Genomic DNA, 19273 nt, shown 5'->3' on the forward strand with positions numbered 1-19273 from the left:
TCTATGCGGGAATAGGTATTGTGTACCGCGGAGTGGAACGTGTAGTCCCTCTCCATTGGGTGCGTTATCCTCCAGCCATCGTATAGGCCATGTTTTGAAATCAGGGCAGTGAGATTTTTACAAGTATTGGATAGGCATCTATCCCTATTGCGGGAGGGTCTAGCTGATATGTCCAATTGCAGTGAAGTTTAAATCCCCGCACAAAATAAGACGTCCCTGACGGTGGTCCTCCACTATTTGGAGAAGTTTGGTTAGGAAGTTTGCCGAGTCCGTATTAGGGAAGTAGACTGTAACCAGTGTATATTGTGTAGCCTTAAAAAGACCCACTAATATAATGAATCTCCCTTGCGGGTCAATGTATTGTCTCTGGACATTCAGGGCTATATCTCTGCTAATGAGAATCGATACCCCTTTTGTCTTGTTTGCGTATTTGGCATGAAATTGAGTGGGGTAATGCTTATTAAATAACCTTTGTTCCATCGATGACTTAAAATGGGTCTCCTGAATACATGCTATATCTATTTGCTGGTGTTGCAGAGTTTGAAACAGTAGGTTTCTTTTTTTTAGGGGAATTAAGCCCTTTTACATTGTAGGAGACTACTTTCATAGGAGTGTATTTAGGTATTGGGTAAGTACTGACTCATGTTTCCTAGTGGTACAGGGTGTACGTTGTTGTGGGGTGCCCAAGTTGCAGTGCGCCATATCGTTTAACCTTCTAATGGCTGCTGTGTTGGGGGTCACAGCGGTGTGATTGATCGAAATCAAACTTGGTGGGGGGAGGGGAGGGATGAAAGTAAGGGTAGCATAAAGAAGCATTAAGGAAAAGTTAGGAGCTCAAACCTCTTGAGCTATATCGTGCCTAGATGTACTGGCACAGGTGGTGGGTGACGTGGCTCTCGGTCAGTCTGATGTGGTGACGAGCGTATCTGGGGGGAAAGGGGGGAGGGAACCACGCGTGGGAGAGAATAAATTGGTGAATAACAAGTTTGTGCAGGGATGGAAAAAAACACGCAACATGAAGCTCAACCAACATGCATTAGCGTCTCACCCCGTCTGTGTTCAGTTAGTGGGAAAGGGTGGGGTGTCCTGAATTGCGTCTGCTAATGGGCAGCGTCTATTCTAGCCGTCAACTAAGTAGTTGTTGCGGTAACTATACAGGTTAGGTATGACATACAATAATAATTGTAAACATATATCCCCCTTACTGATGGTCGTAGGACCAGGTTAGACATGAACAAAGGCATAACATATGAACAAGTTTGATACAGTTAGTTAGAGATTGGTCTAGCTAGCATGTAGCGTATACTCAGCTTCCAAGTTAGGCTGTGGACCAGTCTGCGGACAGTCTCGGTATCTTTGCTGCAGAATGCGGTTGTATGTCCGGCCTAGGGAGACCCCATTCCGCCAGTTTCTTCATGCCTTCCTCCACAGATGCGATGGGGTGGTTGGAGTCATGGTGGATGACAAGTTTGGCCGGGAAGCCCCAATGGTACGGAACCTCGTGCACTCTCAATGCGGTGGTGATAGGGGCTAGTGATTTGCAGAATTGGAGCGTATGCGTTGACAAGTCTGCAAAAATCTTTAGGCCTCCATATTGAGAAGGCAGGTTGTTGTTTCTGGCCGCTTTGACAATTTTTTCCTTGTCATGGAAGAAGTGCACTCTAGTGATGACATCTCTGGCTGTCGACGTTGGGAGGTGTTGAGGTCTCCTGAGTCTGTGTGTCCTATCCAGGACCACTTGATCCGGGTGAACTTCAGGGATCAGCTCCAGGAAGGAGGTTTGGAGGTAGTTGTGTAGTGCTTCATTTGTAACGGATTCAGGGATACCTCTGATGCGCAGATTATTTCTCCTGGATCTGTCCTCCTGATCGGCAATTTTCAGGTTTTGTTCTCGGAGAGTCTGTTGCACGTGGTGGAGCTGGTCGGCCATGCTGTTATGCGCTGAGGCATGTTTGCTGAGTGCATTCTCCATGTGGGACGTGCGCAGGCCCAGGTCTTGTATGTCTCTCCTGAGTTCTCCTGCTAGTGTTTTTATTTGCCCCGCAATGGTGCCTTGAAGTTGCAGTGTGAAGTCCGCCACATTGTCTATCCTCTGGTAGTGAGGAGGGGGGAGATGGAGAGCCCTCCCTGAATCCCTGGCTGCCGCCATCTTGGATTTCCTCGCGGCCTTTGCGGGGTTTGTTGCTTACGGCTTTAGCCATAAAGAAAGATGTCCTTGTCGGTTTCTTGGCGGTCCGGTGAGACATTGCTCTGGTCCCTGCAAGTCTTTTTTTTTTTTTAAAAAAATTATTTATTTTTGGTATGCAGGTAGTTACAACAGTGCCTGTGTTGCCACAACAGCATTAGCAGGCTCAGTTTTCATAGACATATGATAGCAGTATTGTGGCAAGTTGGATATGCATACATTTGTTTTTTAAAGTGAAAAGGGTAACGATACAGCAAACGAGCTATTAGCAATACAATTTGAGCTAAATTAGTGAGACTAGCTTGAGGCATCATGGTGAGATCGACAGGCTTGGATATTTATGAGAAAACCGTAATGTACAATTCGCTTGCCGTGTTTTAAAGCGCACAAATTTAGTTTGACACTGCTTTTTTTTTTTGTGCTGGTGGTAACATAACGTTTTTCAGACGCAACAACAGCGTATTTATATATAGTCTCATAATCTTGGTATACAGTGGCATAATAAAAATGCACAATTTTTGTTTTATGGCTCGCTTAACATTACTAGTTTGTTTCTAAGAGTTTAGGCGCTCTGGCTGCCAACGTTGGCACGGTAACCTCGTGGCCGGCAGCAGAACATGAGGTACATTTCCCGCCTCTAGTCGCTCCCAGAATTTCTGGCAGATCGCATTGAATTTAGTTTCGAAGGCTGCTGCCCACTCATCAGCGGTCTGTAGCTTTGCGTTGTCAGCCTCCCAGTCGGCCATCTTGACTGGGCCTCGTGTGATTGGCTGGTTGGAGGTGTGCTGAAAGATGTCCCAGAGGTGAGTGGTCTCCTTGGGCTGGCGGACCGGGTAACCCCCGCCGGAATAGAGGGTGGGGGTGGGGTGGGGGGACGACAGTGGCCTTTCGTCACAGAGACGTCTAGTGGTGGCGGGGGGAGAGCGGCCGTCTCTCCCACGTCTGCCTTTTGAGTAGGCCTCAGGTGCTTGTCTGGTGAAAACTGACTGTTTTGAAGTGTGAGGGGTCTCATTTTGCTCTGTGCAATTTCCTCATTCGATTGCATGCCTTTGGGGCACGATTTGTTGCCGTTTGGGCCTTGAAAGGTAGGTTTTTTTGCAGTTCAGTGCAGGAGCTCCTGAGGTAGTCAGCCACTCAGTTCTGCGGTCATGCTCCGCCTCCCCCTGCAGGTCTTTTGCTATAATTAAGGGGTGTAGCCCGTTTATTTTCCTCCCTCAGCATGTATCTCCCCGGAGCTCTAAGGAGACACGTCCATGCGGCTCAAGTGCTAGGCCACTTCATAGGGAAACCATTCATGCATGTCAGTGAATTCTTAACCTTTTTTTAAAACTGGATTGACTTTATTGCATCACTTCTGCAGCAACTGGTTGAGGTATTTATACACCACAGATTTAGTTTCACAGCCCAAGAACAAACATTACACAGAGACCAATAATAAACAGTCACAAAACTATTAATTTGGCCTTTCAGTATTTTCTTTTAATATTTTGTTATACATTGTTTCAAATACACAATACAAAATATACAATGCAAGAGCATTAAAATTGTGCCTAAATAAATAGGGACCTTTTATAAACCAACCCTAATGACATTTGGTTTTCTTAACACCTGAATATTTCATTATTCCAAAGAACTTTCCTGTATGTAATATTGTGCAGAAAAACAGACTGTACCTTTAAATCAACACTTGTACTAAATAATGGGTAAACATGAAAATTAAGTTGGTATATAGCAACCAGCCATCCTCCTGAGTGTTGAATTGCTGTACCACCAGTGATGCAGAAATGCTGTCGCCAAACCGCTCTGCTCTCTGAATTTACTACTACAGCACCCCAGGGGAAAAGTTTTACAAATCGGAAAATATGGTCTAGATAAGTAAACTTGTACCTTGCTGTTGGGACTAAAAATCCCATCATCCATTTAATCAGGGGAAACAATATCAGCATGTACATGGTGGTAAGACCATTTCTCCCTGTGCTTATGGTCCATAATAGTAAACATTTAAAGGCGTCATGACAAGAGGGTCAAATCTACATAAAGTAAAATATTGAATATGAAAATATAAACTTTGTAAAAATGTCCTAATTTCATAACATAAAATTAACCCCCACAGGGCTAGGAATTTGCCATTTCCAGCCAAACTGAACAATTCATATTTGTAATCTGTGACCAACATGATCTGGTAGAGTCTGGCTATTGAAACAGTCTATTCTGTTTTATACTACACACCAACATGTCTTCTGAAAGTCAACATACATTATCATAAACTACCCCCTGACAGATGTCTCATTATCCATTTTAATCTAAGGGGTAACATATGGCTGATACATCATTACATACAAGTGGCTGCAATATTCGTGTAACTGAGTGGGTTAATGGGCAAAGCATTGCAAAGTGGCACATCCCATATATGATTTTTAGTTTACTTTTTCTGCAGCTTCACTTTGAATCCATTTGTAGAGGTTATAGCCCTGCAATGGATATGTCATGCAGGTTATTTTGAGAATTACTCGCTTAACAGCAACATAATGGATTAGGAAAAGTAGCCATTCAAAGAATATTCCCCATTTAATGAATAACTCCACAATTATCTACAAGTTCATTACCTTACAGCTTTTCTTTATTGTGACGTTATATTTGGTGAGGATGCTCATTTTGGACAGTACCGTAAAATGTTTTGTTTACATTTTGAAGTGTTTTGAATATAAATTAAATATTAACTAAATACAGTCTAACTTTGCATATCCTATAAATAATGATAAAACAGTTTTTGTACCGTTATGCCACAAGGAAAAACAAAACCTGATCAGTTACAAACAGGAAATGTAGCTGAACACTAGTACCAGTTCACTGGGAAATCAGACCTCTGGCAGCCAACGGCTCATTAGAAATGTTCCCTTCATCAAAAAGTCGTGTGGATTTTACTTGATAAAAAGCACAGACTCATTTTCGTCTTGTTCCCCATAATAAGTTGCTTATTGGTTCCAAAGTGCTTGTTTTAGAAGTCAATTTTTCGAAGACTCATTCTGCTGAAAGAATCCCTATAATACAAAGAAAAATATGCATTAACTGTATTAAACGCATTGCCTATTTTACTAGTTTTACCTACTGAGCTACATCACCGCTGGTGGCTGGGAGAGGAGCAATATATGCGTTTTACTTACCTGAACCGGTCCCTTGCGGGCGGCATCATCTTCTGACCGGAAGACAGCCACTAGAGGCTGGCTTAACCCCAAATGTAAGATAAACTGCTATGTTTGCATCTGAAGGGTTAAAACCCGAGGGACCTGGCACCCAGACCACTTCATTGAGCTGAAGTGGTCTGGGTAACTAGTGTCCCTTTAAGGATCCCATGAGAACCTACATAGATACTGGTGACTACTGGGGGATTGAAACTTCTTGGCTCCGGCCAGTGTCTAGAAGTGTCAGGTGTAGGAAATATACAGAGACAAAGTAGTAGGGTGCTTTCATAAAAGCTTTTAATGTCTACAAACAGGATAGTATTAACCTAGGTTTATTAACACAAAATATTTTACAATTACACACACACAAAAATAAAGTGGGACTGATGGTAAATTTTGCGTAGCTAGCAGTTGGAGCTTCTATTAAGGAAAGAGAGACCTCTAGTGGATTATTTTGTTTAGGACACTGTAGTAGAGTTTCTAATCAAACAGTATTAAGATTAGCAAACAATTTTGGTGAATGCCGAGATGCCCCATCTCCCAAGTTTGTTTATTTATATTTTTCTTTCGCTCTACATTCATTTCAATTTGCGCTTTTAACTTCTTAAAGCAGCACTGTTACAACTCCCCCCCCCCCCTCCTGGAAAAGGAGTATTTAATAAAGATAAAATCTTTTTGAAATACTCATACTGACTGTTCGATTTCCAACCCAGTCAAAAGATATACTGAGACAAAGTAAGGACTATTTTGTCTCTGTAGATTTTCCACACCTGACACTTCTAGACGTTGGGCGAAGATACTAAATCTAAAAGTGTCAATATCCCATCGGTCAGAGATATTAGCAGTCTATGGAGGATCCCGTGGGCTCACATGATCCTCTATAGACGTCAATGTTGTATGCTTGAGAGTACATGTGTGAAGCACTAGGAGCTAAAGAGGAGAGGCCGGGCAAGAACTTCTTCACAATCTTATAGTGAACCTATTATTGAGTCACAAAGTCACTGCATGTTCTGACGATGCAAGTTTACCTGTGGCAGGTAACAGGGAGGACTGTCTTGTACAACTGTGGGATCTTTCTGTTGATAAGTGGCTGCAGAGCATCTTTGAGGCGATGGTAATTTCTCTCTAATTCCTTCTGATATTCCTTCTGGTCGGGACCAATCAGGCCTTTATTTTTACGTAATGCATCTTCACATCTGGTGTAGAAAACATTTAATGAGATATCAATAATTCAAACAAGAAGCAGACCCCATGCTAATGGATCCAACACCGACAACAGAAAGCCAGAGACATGCTGAAATATAAACATTACGTTTTCTCTGTATGTGACTAAATAAACATTTTCCTACAGTTAAAGGGATTCTATAATGTTAAGAATACAAAGTTGTATTCCTAACACCAGAGAGCCCTATGACACCCCCCCCCCCCCCTCCACTGCCCCCCTTGCAGTACATAAAGAGTTTAAAAACAAAACAAAAAAACCTTTATTTGCTTACCCGATTACAGCGGCGATCTCCCTGGTTGCTGGACGGGCTTTTTCGCCTCCTACGACGTAATTTGACAGGTGGGGATGTAATGCGCATGTGGTCTATTAGGTCTAAAATCCCTATGGGGATTTAACTGATACTGCAGAGCATTAGGACATCCAGCGTCAGGCAACCCAGAGTCCGGGAAAAGTCCTGGAAGTGCCTCTAGAATCTGTCTTTCTTTGGAACTGCAATGTTTTAACTTGCAGGATTCAGGGGGAAAGGACAGTGCACCCAGACCATTTCAATAAGCTGAAGTGGTCTGGGTGCCTATAGTGTCCCTTTAATATTTGTTAGATAAATTATGCTGAATAGAGCTTACAATATATCCCACCTCCGAATCCCATATATCTGAAACAGGCTTCATTGTAATATGAGCAACATGAAAGTACCTTTTAGTGAAGTCTTTGAAACAGAGTCTTAGTTTGTTATGGTGCCGAAACAATTTCTGGTCACTGGGAATCTCAGACAAAAACACTTGGGCGACTTCTAGAGGACCCTAGGAGAACAATTACACAATGTTAACAGCTATCCTTCATGAGTTTATATGGTGTGGGCACCATGAAAGGATTTAATAAGAGCATTACTTTCTAGAAATGGTAATTAGTGAACGTGATTTCACAAACAATGTTCCCACAAATCATTTCGGGATCTGCATTATCTAATTCACAGCTAGTTACAATTTTATTTTTATAATCAGCAATATTAGATATTCATGAGCTGCCTGGTAGAGAAGTTTAAGTTTGAGATTTGCAGGTGGAGCACATGCTGGGAGAGCTGATTGATTTTAAAAGTTTACAGATGCTTGGTGAACATATAGTGACATTTTCCACAATTTGAAAGGTATAAAAAGTGCCCAAAATCAAAACCAGAGTCAATTGAAGAAAGAAAAGCAATTGGGGCACATCTGGATCATGAATTTCTAAGACGTGGTGCTGCCATAAACACCAAAATATGTGTATATACATAATACAGATTAAGTTAACGCGCACAAACAAAAAATACAGTTTTAAATTTTACAAGAATACTTAAAATCATCTATCATAAATAAATACGGGGTTTTAGTTACACCATATGGTCATATCATAGAGTTGATCACAGGAAAGAATAAATTGAGAATAAAAGCTGTATTCCTGGCACTATCTGCCTCCCCTTTTTCCCCAGTAAAGAAATGGTTAAAACCCTTTATTTACTTACCTGATCCTAGTGTCAGCTCCTCCTCTGTCTCGCGATGAGCAGGATCTAATGCGCATGTGCGGCAAATGCTGCTCGCATTAAACCTCCCCATAGGAAAACACTGAATCAATGCTTTCCTATTGTGAAAAATCTGACGCTGGAGGTTCTCATGCAGAGTGTGAGGACGTCCAGCGTCAGATAGCGGACCAAAGGTCCATTTCAAACCAGGAAGCCCTCAGGGGCTGTCTGGTAGACAGACACTGAGGGCAGACTTAGAGCTCAATGTAAACATTACAGTTTCTCTGGAACTGCAATGTTTTACATTGCAGCACTAAGTGCAATAGGGACACTGCACCCAGACCACTTCAATGAGCTGAAGTGGTCTGTGTGCCTACGGTGTCCCTTTAAGCGGTAAGTATCACAGTTGGCATGTTAATGTTAAAATTAGTATAGGATCCATCGATATTGGGGTACTGTAAGCAGTTAATGACGTAACACAATATGGCCATATGATGTATCTACTTTACTCAGTTACACTTCCTGTTCCTAAGTCATTGTTAGACGACCTACAGAGTTTTGAGAGTCAGGTCTTCGTATTTATTGCCTTAAAACTGGTTTATTCTCTTAATGAATAAGCTTGCAGGCTCTTGTTGCATATGATATATAGATATATCTCTATATCTTTTTAAAGAAAATTTAGTCCTTGCTGACTAACACTTTTCTGAGACACTTCTGTAAGATACCAACCTGATTAACTGTTGTTCCTACGGATCCCTGAAGTACCATTTGTAGCATTTTATGATCAGCCGGATCCTGGTGCGTTGCAAATGCCAACTCCTGAGTCTTCTTCTGCATGTCTTCTATGGCGACTTCTATAGGTGTGAGAATGACCTAAGGAATATATACAGACAGATTTGATATTATGTATAAACCCAGCATGTCATACTGATTCAACATTTGGTTCAGTAATTAAATGACTCACCTCCTCCTTATTGATAACGTTTATCCTGGTTTTAATGTAAGGGAAAGCATGAGACGTGGTCAAAATTGTTTTTCTTTTGAACTGTTCATGCAGCTCCCCATGGGCTCGGCCGTCTAGGGTGAACGGGGTGCAATACATGAAACGCCGCAGGTTGTAGTTTTTATCAAAATATGTAATTCTGTCCTTCATTTCATATGTGTCAAAGTAGGGTTCCACGTAGGTTATCTGAATAAAGGCCTGAGACAAAACAAAATCATGTATTTACGATCAATATTTAATGGTGACCTGCCAGAACCTGAACGTAAAAAAAACACTCCAAACACCAACATTCCTCTGCTACGTTTGATAAGTTGTGGCCTCAAACTCATGCTGTGTTTTTATTTCCTGTTCAAATATCTTTAGTTTGAAAAATAAAAATTAGTTTTGCAGCTTTCTGCAGCCTTATTCTGTACCTTTAGCCATACCCCCTCCATTCAAAAGCAGGGCAGTTTGGTTAGCTATTTTTTTTCTAAATTAATTTAAACACAAAAATATACGTTGATAATCCTGCTTCGAGCTTTATTGTAGCAGATATTTCTACACCTTACACAGTGGTAAGTGGGTTTCTGATATTGTGATATTGCGTGATTGACATAACCTACAATACTACTCTATCACTCACAGGACCCACCGCTGTTATGTCAATCAGACGGGATATGTCATGTTGGTGTAAAGCATGAGACGGTTACTAATCTGTTCACTGGCAGACAAGTGGCACATAATCCCCGGCAACTAAACGTCTGGCTTGGCTCTGAATGATAGTGTTGCTCTATGAAATCCATGCTTTCTTGGCAGATGACATTAATGGATACAAAAAAAAAAGAGATTCATAGTTACTTTGTTTGGATCCAATTTGCATTTATCAACTGGATTTGAATCTTTAATTACTTCAACGACATCTTCTCCAAATCGCTCTCCGTAAAACCCCTACAACAAGAACAAAAATCAGTTTTTTTAATTATCCTTAAAATGAGTTCTATTAACAATGAGAGGCAACATGTATAGAACACACATAGCTTTTAGAACAAACAAAACACCAGATTACAATACAGATTCTATCCTGTAACAATATGTATTTCACCACTTCATGATTCCTCACTGGCACAGTGTAGGTTACAATACCTTGTAGAGACACTACATCAAAATGACGGTGCTTACCACTATGTGCAATAATTACCAAGTGAAAATACTAAATAGACATCCTAGGCACCATGAGCACTTCATCTAATTCAAGTGATTATGGTGCCCCGCGTCATCGGGATGGTTTTAAAATGTTTTAACATTGAATGATGGTCCCCAGGTGCATGTGACTCTGACCTCTGTTTTAGGTATGGCTAAGGTGGAGTGTTCTAGATTACACATACCAAGTCATACCAGTATTGGGTGGCAGTGATAGGCTGAGAGCTCAGCTGATACAAAAGCCTTAGTCTAAGCAACAGAATGGGGCTGAGATGTGGTCGGCTCTGGATCCTCATTCAATGTTAAACTGTTCAAAAACATCTTATCACTGAACAGTGGGATGGTCTCAGGACACTTCAGGCACTATAACCACTTCAATTAGATAAAGTAGTTATGGTGCCCAGAGTGTCACTTTATTAACAATATGCGGACACAGACAATGTTCGTGAATATTTTCGGTATCTTATCTTAAAGTCTCAATCAAAGGGTGAGAAGTGGCTTAGAGTTAAAGAACCCCGGTTGTACAGCATTATAAAACGGACAAATGTTAAGATACATTTTCTAACAATTTTCATAAGACAATGCATAGATGAAATAGTTTTTTTACAACGTGCCTGTATCTATCATTAGATATGTACAAATTTAATCAAAACCGCCATGTTACCTCCAATCTATGAGATATTTCTGCCAGTTTTGTAATTGCCGGCTCCTTGTACACAAATTCTTGTTCGTCAAGATCTCCAAATTTGGTCCCGTAAAAACCAACACGGAAATATGTTCCAAACATTCGCTTTCCGTCCTACGGTGCAAGGGGAACACACAGATTAACACATCACCAGGATTCACATTTCATTGTAACCATCGCACTCACTCAGGTTTTAATGAAACACAATGGACAGAATAAACACAAATCAGAGCACACGAGATTCATTGCATATGAAGACACCAACTAGGGCTTCCATATATTATATAAATACTAAGAAAGTCACTATAAACTGATCTTTGCTGAGTTTTCTTTGCTTTTATCCCCCATATCTCTACATGTATTTCAGTACTTAATCTTACAGTTAACCTGGATGGATGGATGGCTGACTTTATGGGTGTGGATGGATGGCTGATATTACGGGTGTGAATGGGTGTCTGGTATTATGGGTGTGGATCGATGGATGGAATTATGGGTGTGGATCGATGGATGGAATTATGGGTGTGGATCAATGGATGGAATTATGGGTGTGGATCAATGGATGGAATTATGGGTGTGGATCAATGGATGGAATTATGGGTGTGAATGGATGGCTGGTATTCTGGGTTTGAATGGATGGCTGGTATTATGGGTGTGGATGGCTGGTATTATGGGTGTGGATGGATGGCTGGTATTCTGCGTATGGATCGATGGCTGGTATTATGGGTGTGGATCGATGGATGGTATTATGGGTGTGGATAGATGGCTGGTATTATGGGTGTGGATGGATGGTATAGGTGTGGATGGATGGCTGGTATTATGGGTGTGGATGGGTGGCTAGTATGTCAGTAGATGGATGGGTTGGTGGCATTATGTGTGTCGATGGATGCATGGCATTATGGATGTGGATAGATGGATGGCTGGTATTATGGGTGTGGACGGATTGAATTATGGGTGTGGATCGATAGATGGTATTCTGTGTGAGTATAGATGGCTGTTATTCTGCGTGTGGATCGATGGCTGGTATTATGGGTGTGGATCGATGGATGGTATTATAGGTGTGGATATATGGCTGGCATTATAGGTGTGGATGGATGGTATTATAGGTGTGGATGGGTGGCTAGTATGTGAGTAGATGGATGGATGGGTGGGTGGCATTATGTGTGTTGATGGATGGATGGCATTATGGATGTGGATAGATGGATGGCTGGTATTATGGGTGTGGATGGATGGGAATCAAGTTGAGGAACTGCACCCTGTTCCTGTAGATCTTGTCTATTGTTTAAGATGTTGCTTCAGTGGCCAACCTGTGTGCTAGTGCTGATATTTTTAATGTTCGAGGCCTCGCTGTATGTCCTCTCTCCTCACTGTCTAGTACAGCTCAGAGCTGCAGAAGATTGCATGCGGCCTTTAAGCAACTTTTTAGAGTAAAAAATAAATGTAAAAAAGTCCATGACATTGTACTTGGTTTTGCAAACTAAAACTCAAGTTGTGCTCAGAAATCTAATGTAAATATAATTTTATTAGCAGAAATCACTTACTCTAAATCATGATATATATATATATATATATATTTTTTTTAATATTACAAATTGTAAATAGGGCTGTAGCTGTTTTTGTCACTTACAAAATCTAAACTTTTAAGATTTCAAACTGAATTTCCAATTTTGGACCAAAAACTGCCAAATATAAAAAAAAATTTCAGTTCAGCAATGTTTTTAGTTATGGGGACAGTCACCAAAACAACTTTAGCTTAATTAAGCAGTTTTGGTGTATAGAACATGCCCCTGCAGTCTCACTGCTCAATACTCTGCCATTTAAGTGGACGATAAATGGCCTGAGAACTTGGTTGGGATAGGTGATGGCTTGAGGGTAGGTGTGCGTGCGTGCGTGTCTTTCAAAGGAAATTTGTAGATGGCTGATTGTTGGGAGAAGGTACATATGTGATGCCCGTGATTTCAACATTCCCAAAATGTATCTTCTTTGACCAATTCCCCAGGTGTGATTCATACATTTATGTTAACAGTTTTAGTAGTTGTGGATGCAGGGATTGATAGTGGTATAAACATGTAATTCTTCTTTATGACGTTATGGTTCAGCCTACGGGTTATCGTATACTAAACTAAATGAACTGTCCCATGTGTATAAATATTGCTATTCTAACCAGTAGTGCTCATGTATAGCCTTTTGTACCTAACTTTGAGAAATGCCTTGTTGTATCTATATAACCTATGTCCATACAATGCAAAGTCAGACCCAGCCCTGACTCTCTAAATGGACACATACTTCTGAGTTATGATCAATAACTTGTTATCGTGAAGAATGTGACTCCTACATATGAGAAGAATGGATGTGGGACGACGGGGCCTATGAGCTACCAGAGTCAGAGGCGCAAGAAGTGTAATTGTAAAGAGGCAGGTGTCCAAAAAGGAGGCATGTCAGTGCTCTGCTAGTAGCCCAGTGTGAGTGTGTCTAAGTTTTCCAGGGGATTAGGGCCCTCATCTCCTCCTTTGCTTGTCAAGTTATGTATTATCAATTGTACCTGCTGAACGTGCTTGTGTTGTATAAATAAAGTATAATAATAATGATGATGCAATTTGTACTTTGCCAATCTGGGAAATAATTTTCTGTATAGTCCCTGATGTGGGAAACCAGGAAACAGACCCATGACGGTGGGACACAAAATAATGTCCTGGATCTAGGGGGGCCTTCCCGAATTCAGTGTTATTTTACAGAACAATTAGTAAATCCTCCAACAAAATCTCTCCCCCCTCCCCCCCCACCCTTTGAATGCGTCAATGTAGCTAGCTAGGTAGGTAGGTAGGTAGGTTGAAAGGCATTTCTAAAACTGTAGTGTAGAATAGCTGACAACTGTTCACACTTAATTGATTAACACATTTTTTCAGTTGAGGATTAAAAGGCAATTTAAATGACAGGACTGCAATCTGGTACAGGACCATTTTAATTGACTATTAATGGAAGAAATAGATTCAGGGCTAATTTTCATATTCTAAGAACAATGATTGTTAGGGGAATGTAACACAACCACATAGCACTCTGATACATAACAGAAGGAATACGGCAGCAGAGAATATTATAGCTTACTGGTAGCTCCAATTATCTATTATTTTTTTAGGGAAAAAAATAATAGAGTTGCAGAGAGGAGAGAATTTTTTTAAAAATAGCCAATGAAAAGCTGAAACAGCAAAACACAGCCACCACAAGTTAAAAGTCCATGATTGCTCTAATGCATGGTAAACACCTCTTTAAAATATTGGGATTCATACAACATTCCTTCTTCGAGCAAAAAAAAAAAAGGGATTTATTTTTTGCCGACTAAGTAAATGACAGAAGTCTATTGAATATACATTTTTTAAATAGATATATTTTTAGATGCATCGTATGCCTGTATTTGTTCAAATAGAATTAAAGACAACTGTGGCCTTAAAATATATTCTTTTACATATGGGAATTAAATCAAATGACTTAAGCCGGCACAAAAAAAGGTGATTTTTTTTTTTAAAATTTAAATTATTTATAAAAAATTTTAACCAGTGGAAATTAAATTATCTTTAAAAAAAAAAAATAAAAAAAAATCAACAAAGTAGAACTTACCACAACAGACAAGAGTAAAAATGGGTAGGAGAACCAGCAACCAGGGCAACAGAGGAGAGAACAAAAATTATTTTAATTAGGGAAATTAAAAAAAAAAAATTTAATAAAATAAACAAGTAAAAACAAGCAAGTGACAGAGCAAGTGACAATGTATGGAGGTGTCTCAATACATTGATTTCCAATGCATTGCTCTTGCCCCTGGCGCTCAGTGGGCCACTCTGGCACTTGATGTTTTTAAATACATTGCCGTTAGGCAATTAGATGGCTAATGGACATGCGGCGAAACAAAGCTCTGGATGTTAGTATATAGAAAAGGGCATGCAAGAGTAGACAGGCAGGATGGATGTGTGTTACCATGCAACCAAACGACTTCATGATGTTAATAATGAATATTGAAAAGACCTATTTCAGGGGTCGATTTAGCAATTAACTTCATGATACAGGGATGGTCGCCCCATAAGGGTATATATTTATATATATTTTTAAAAATGTACTTAAAGCATCTGAGCTTTTATAGCTGCCTTCACATAAAATCGATTTCATGTGTATATGAATAAAAAAAAGTATATGTTTATTTTTCCTTAGGAGAAGGGTACATATATTGGACGTTGTGTGAAAATAATTTCTACGTTTTAAATTTAGAGATAAAAAGCCAAAGGCATGGCAGACTTTATTTTCAAGCAAGCAACAGAGATCTCAGCCTTTTCAGATATATCAAATCATGTGGTTGACATCACTGGAGAGTTATTTAACAGACTTGCGAAAACTAAGCTGAAATAGCACAATCCACCTTGGCTTTGTAGGAAACTTTCCCAAACCTGGTTAGCTGTCCTAAAATTGGCAATCAAGTTGTCAAATCATTGCATGTCACTGTTTAGCAAATAAACCACAAAACTTAGTTTGGTTCACAATTAAAAAATAAATAAATATCGTGTACATGTCTAGAAAAATGTAAGTATTATGCATCATATTGGAACTACAGTTTCTGCCAAAATGTGATTTTTATCCTGAGTCTACAACACCCCTTCCCCACCACCCTCCCCCCCAAAAAACAGCTTTATAAAAACAAAACCCCTACAACATTTTATCCTCATTTCATCTTGTACAGGAAGTGATTTCTCTAAATCGATCCCGTCATTTGGGGTGAAAATTGAAAGAAATGAAAACACAAAACACAATGCACAGATAAATTGATGACAGTGTATCATTCTCTAAATGTTATTAGTGGAACAGTGTTTTGATGTTCATGCACTAAATCTAAAACTTTCATTTTACCATGACCAGTGGATTATATGGCAATATCTGGTTAATGAGTTCAGGTCACAGCACATGGCACACAGAACTCCCACTTATGGCATGAGTGGGACAAGCATGGCAAAAAAGAAACTCTGAATATTAGGTTCCTTAGCTAGCGGAAAGAAAACCTACCTCCCAGCCCGTACTCTGTGTAACAAAAAAACAAAAAAATATATGGATGTAGATAGGTGTCACATAAAATCAAGGCAAAGGAACAGAATTAGTACATTGGCATTAATTAGAAGTCTGTATTACTTTATGGGACACTGCAAGCACCGTACGTTCTACAGCTTATTGTAGTGGTTATTGTCCATGAAGTTTATGGGTACCATTAATCCGAATTTTATAAAATTTTAATTGAATTATTCTAGTGGTTCAAAAATCAAGGGATCTCTCAATAATCCAAGACTGACTTCACTGAAGCTGGCAAGATAATGAAGCATTTTATTTCCTCGTCAAATGTTGAAGTTTAGACTTCAAAGCTGAGAGAGTTGGCTGACAATAGGCTGAGAGAGTTGAGGATGGATTAGGAAAACACCTTTTAAATGGTCTGACAAAAACCAAAAGAGATAGCACCCAAAGACTCCATTCACCACAATGGCTACAATAAACTGTACTAGCTATGGTTCTTAGAGTGTATTTTTTTTTAAATCATCATATAAAATATATATTAAAAAAACAAAACAAAAAAACTATAGTGACAACACAACTGCATTCGAAGAACATATGGACAGAGGATAAAGTTAGCTCACTTTTCCCAGGAATCACTGGTCCAACACAGGGCTAACATGAGCTCGAATTGGGAGAAATCTGGAAAATGGTAACTTTAGCAGACTCAAGAAAACAAGTGAAATGTGGGCAGCCGCATTGTACCAGAGAATCATGGGAAAGCAAGTTAATTTGCATGTTTGTACAAAGAAAGCAGCTGTAATATTAGAGCATGGTTGTATCACAAGTAAATATCTTAAAAATAATGGATCGAGGCACACAAAAACTACATTGTTTATAGTAACAGCTACTACTTTGTATTGGATTCAAACTGCTTTTATTTAAAATACAATAGCTCCTCTTTAAAATGGTAATAGAAGCATTACAAACAGAACAAAACCGGAAGATAAACTATTAGTTAATAAAACAGATAGTGCAGCCATTCTTCTGTTTTTGTAGGAGACAGAACCCGGCACTATAAACACACACAGGGGGTTAGTCACAAAAGTGGATTTCAAATTCAGTCTTAAGTAGCTAAACTAGTAGCAAAGCCAACAGTTTCCATTTTGGCCTTTAATTTGAAATTAATTTTGAATTCCTGAGAATGTCTTCCTGAGAATGCCTTTAGTGAATAAACTTATTAAAGGGTATTGTCAATACCTAGCTTATTCACCAACCTGTCAATTGTTGGCAAAACAAAGTCAATGTAATCTTTTGGGCCATAATTATCTTTTTTATTTTCAGTTTGGCCTAAAATTTGAAATAAACTTTGAAAATGGAGCTATTTACACACTGGCGAACAACCCAGCCACTAGAACCATGTCTAATATTTAGATCGTGTACTTGCAATAACTGTTTCTAAAGTGAAACTCAGTTACCACCTCATCAGCCCTCCTCAAAACATCTTAAAATGGCTGTATCTCACTTTACAGTAATAATAAATAATGTCGGTCAGATTAGCAGGAGTTACATCATATTAACGTAAAACAAGTAATTTTTTCTGCACTGAAACCAAAATAAAATAGATATATTCCTTCAAGATAAAATGTTATGAGAATCTCCTTCACAGAGAGTGGGTGAAAAAAATGCACTTCATGAACTCAAAGGGACATTGTAGGCACTTTAAAAACGTCATCTTATTGAGGAGGTTATAGTGCCTGCTGTCCTTGTCTCTCCACCATCTGTTCTACTCCCCAAAACCCAATATTAAACTAATTGGAAAGTTTGGAAGCATGGCTTCAAGACACGCCTCCAAGCCTTCTGCTGTTACGGTTTCCCATAGAGAATCGTTGAATACATTGATTCCTATGGAAGGATTGTAGCGGTAGTGCTGTGCATGTGCCTATGTTCCCCAGTGCTCATCTATGAAGACTATTGGATTGGCCCGTCCTCCTGGAGACACGTGACCGAGGAGGAGGACGCGACAGTGCCGAGGGAGACTCAACAGACTGGACAAAAGGTGAGTACCGTATATACTCGAGTATAAGCCGACCCGAATATAAGCCGAGGCCCCTAATTTTTCCCCAAAAAACTGGGAAAACTTATTGACTCGAGTATAAGACTAGGGTGGGAAATGCAGCAGCTACTGGTAAATTTCTAAATAAAATTAGATCCTAAAAAAAATATATTAATTGAATATTTATTTACAGTGTGTGTATAATGAATGCAGTGTGTGCGTATGAGTGCAGCGTGTGTGTATGAGTGCAGTGTGTGTATGAGTGCAGCGTGTGTATGAGTGCAGCGTGTGTATGAGTGCAGCGTGTGTATGAGTGCAGCGTGTGTGTGTATGAATGCAGTGTGTGTGTATGAGTGCAGTGTGTGTGTATGAGTGCAGTGTGTGTGTATGAATGCAGTGTGTGTATGAATGCAGTGTGTGCAGGGCCGGTGCAAGGATATTTTCCCCCCCCCCATATGTCCTGACCTCCCCTCCTCCTCCCTCAGTGGTCCTTACCTCCCCACCCCCGTGTTCCTTCACCCCCCTCCCCCAGTGGTCCTGACTCACCCCTCCCCTAGTGGTCCTTACTTCCCCCTCCCCTCCCCTAGTGGTCCTTACTTCCCCCTCCCCTCCCCTAGTGGTCCTTACTTCCCCCTCCCTCCCCTAGTGGTCCTTATCCCCCCCTCCCTCCCCTAGTGGTCCTTATCCCCCCTCCCTCCCCTAGTGGTCCTTATCCCCCCCCTCCCTTCCTCCCATAGTGGTCCTTATCCCCCCCTCCCTCCCATAGTGTTCCTTTTCTCCCCCCCCCCTCCCTCCCATAGTGGTCCTTATCCCACCCCCCTCCCTCCGATAGTGGTCCTTATCCCACCCCCCTCCCATAGTGATATAGTGGTCCTTATCCCCCCCTCCCGCCATAGTGGTCCTTATCCCCCCCCTCCCTCCCATAGTGGTCCTTATCCCCCCCCCTCCCTCCCATAGTGGTCCTTATCCCCCCCCCTCCCTCCCATAGTGGTCCTTATCCCCCCCCCTCCCTCCCATAGTGGTCCTTATCCCCCCCCTCCCTCCCATAGTGGTCTTTATCCCCCCCCTCCCTCCCATAGCGGTCCTTATACCCCCCTCCCTCCCATAGTGGTCCTTATCCCACCCCCTCCCTCCCATAGTGGTCCTTATCCCCCCCTCCCTCCCATAGCGGTCCTTATACCCCCCTCCCTCCCATAGTGGTCCTTATCCCACCCCCTCCCTCCCATAGTGGTCCTTATACCCCCCCC

At 40.8% G+C, this 19273-nt stretch overlaps 1 protein-coding gene across 8 annotated transcripts in view; it reads right to left on the reverse strand.

Moving 5' to 3' along the window:
• Positions 1-3642: 3642 nt before the first annotated feature.
• The window catches only part of DOCK7 (dedicator of cytokinesis 7), a 137910-nt gene continuing 122279 nt past the window's right edge, over positions 3643-19273 (reverse strand). For 5 of the 8 annotated variants that reach the window (XM_063427857.1, XM_063427854.1, XM_063427855.1 and 2 more), the window contains 8 exons: positions 15995-16009; positions 10934-11059; positions 9928-10017; positions 9052-9288; positions 8817-8960; positions 7286-7392; positions 6396-6563; positions 3643-5226 (listed from right to left, as the gene is read on the reverse strand). In XM_063427857.1, the coding sequence (XP_063283927.1) occupies positions 5184-5226; positions 6396-6563; positions 7286-7392; positions 8817-8960; positions 9052-9288; positions 9928-10017; positions 10934-11059; positions 15995-16009 (930 nt within the window). In that variant the 3' untranslated portion in view covers positions 3643-5183. Of the gene's footprint in view, positions 5227-6395; positions 6564-7285; positions 7393-8816; positions 8961-9051; positions 9289-9927; positions 10018-10933; positions 11069-15994; positions 16010-19273 lie in introns of all 8 variants that reach the window. The other 3 variants (XM_063427858.1, XM_063427853.1, XM_063427851.1) reach the window with 1 other exon arrangement.

The sequence above is a fragment of the Pelobates fuscus genome, chromosome 7, assembly GCF_036172605.1.
Source record: "Pelobates fuscus isolate aPelFus1 chromosome 7, aPelFus1.pri, whole genome shotgun sequence".
NCBI lineage: Eukaryota > Metazoa > Chordata > Amphibia > Anura > Pelobatidae > Pelobates > Pelobates fuscus.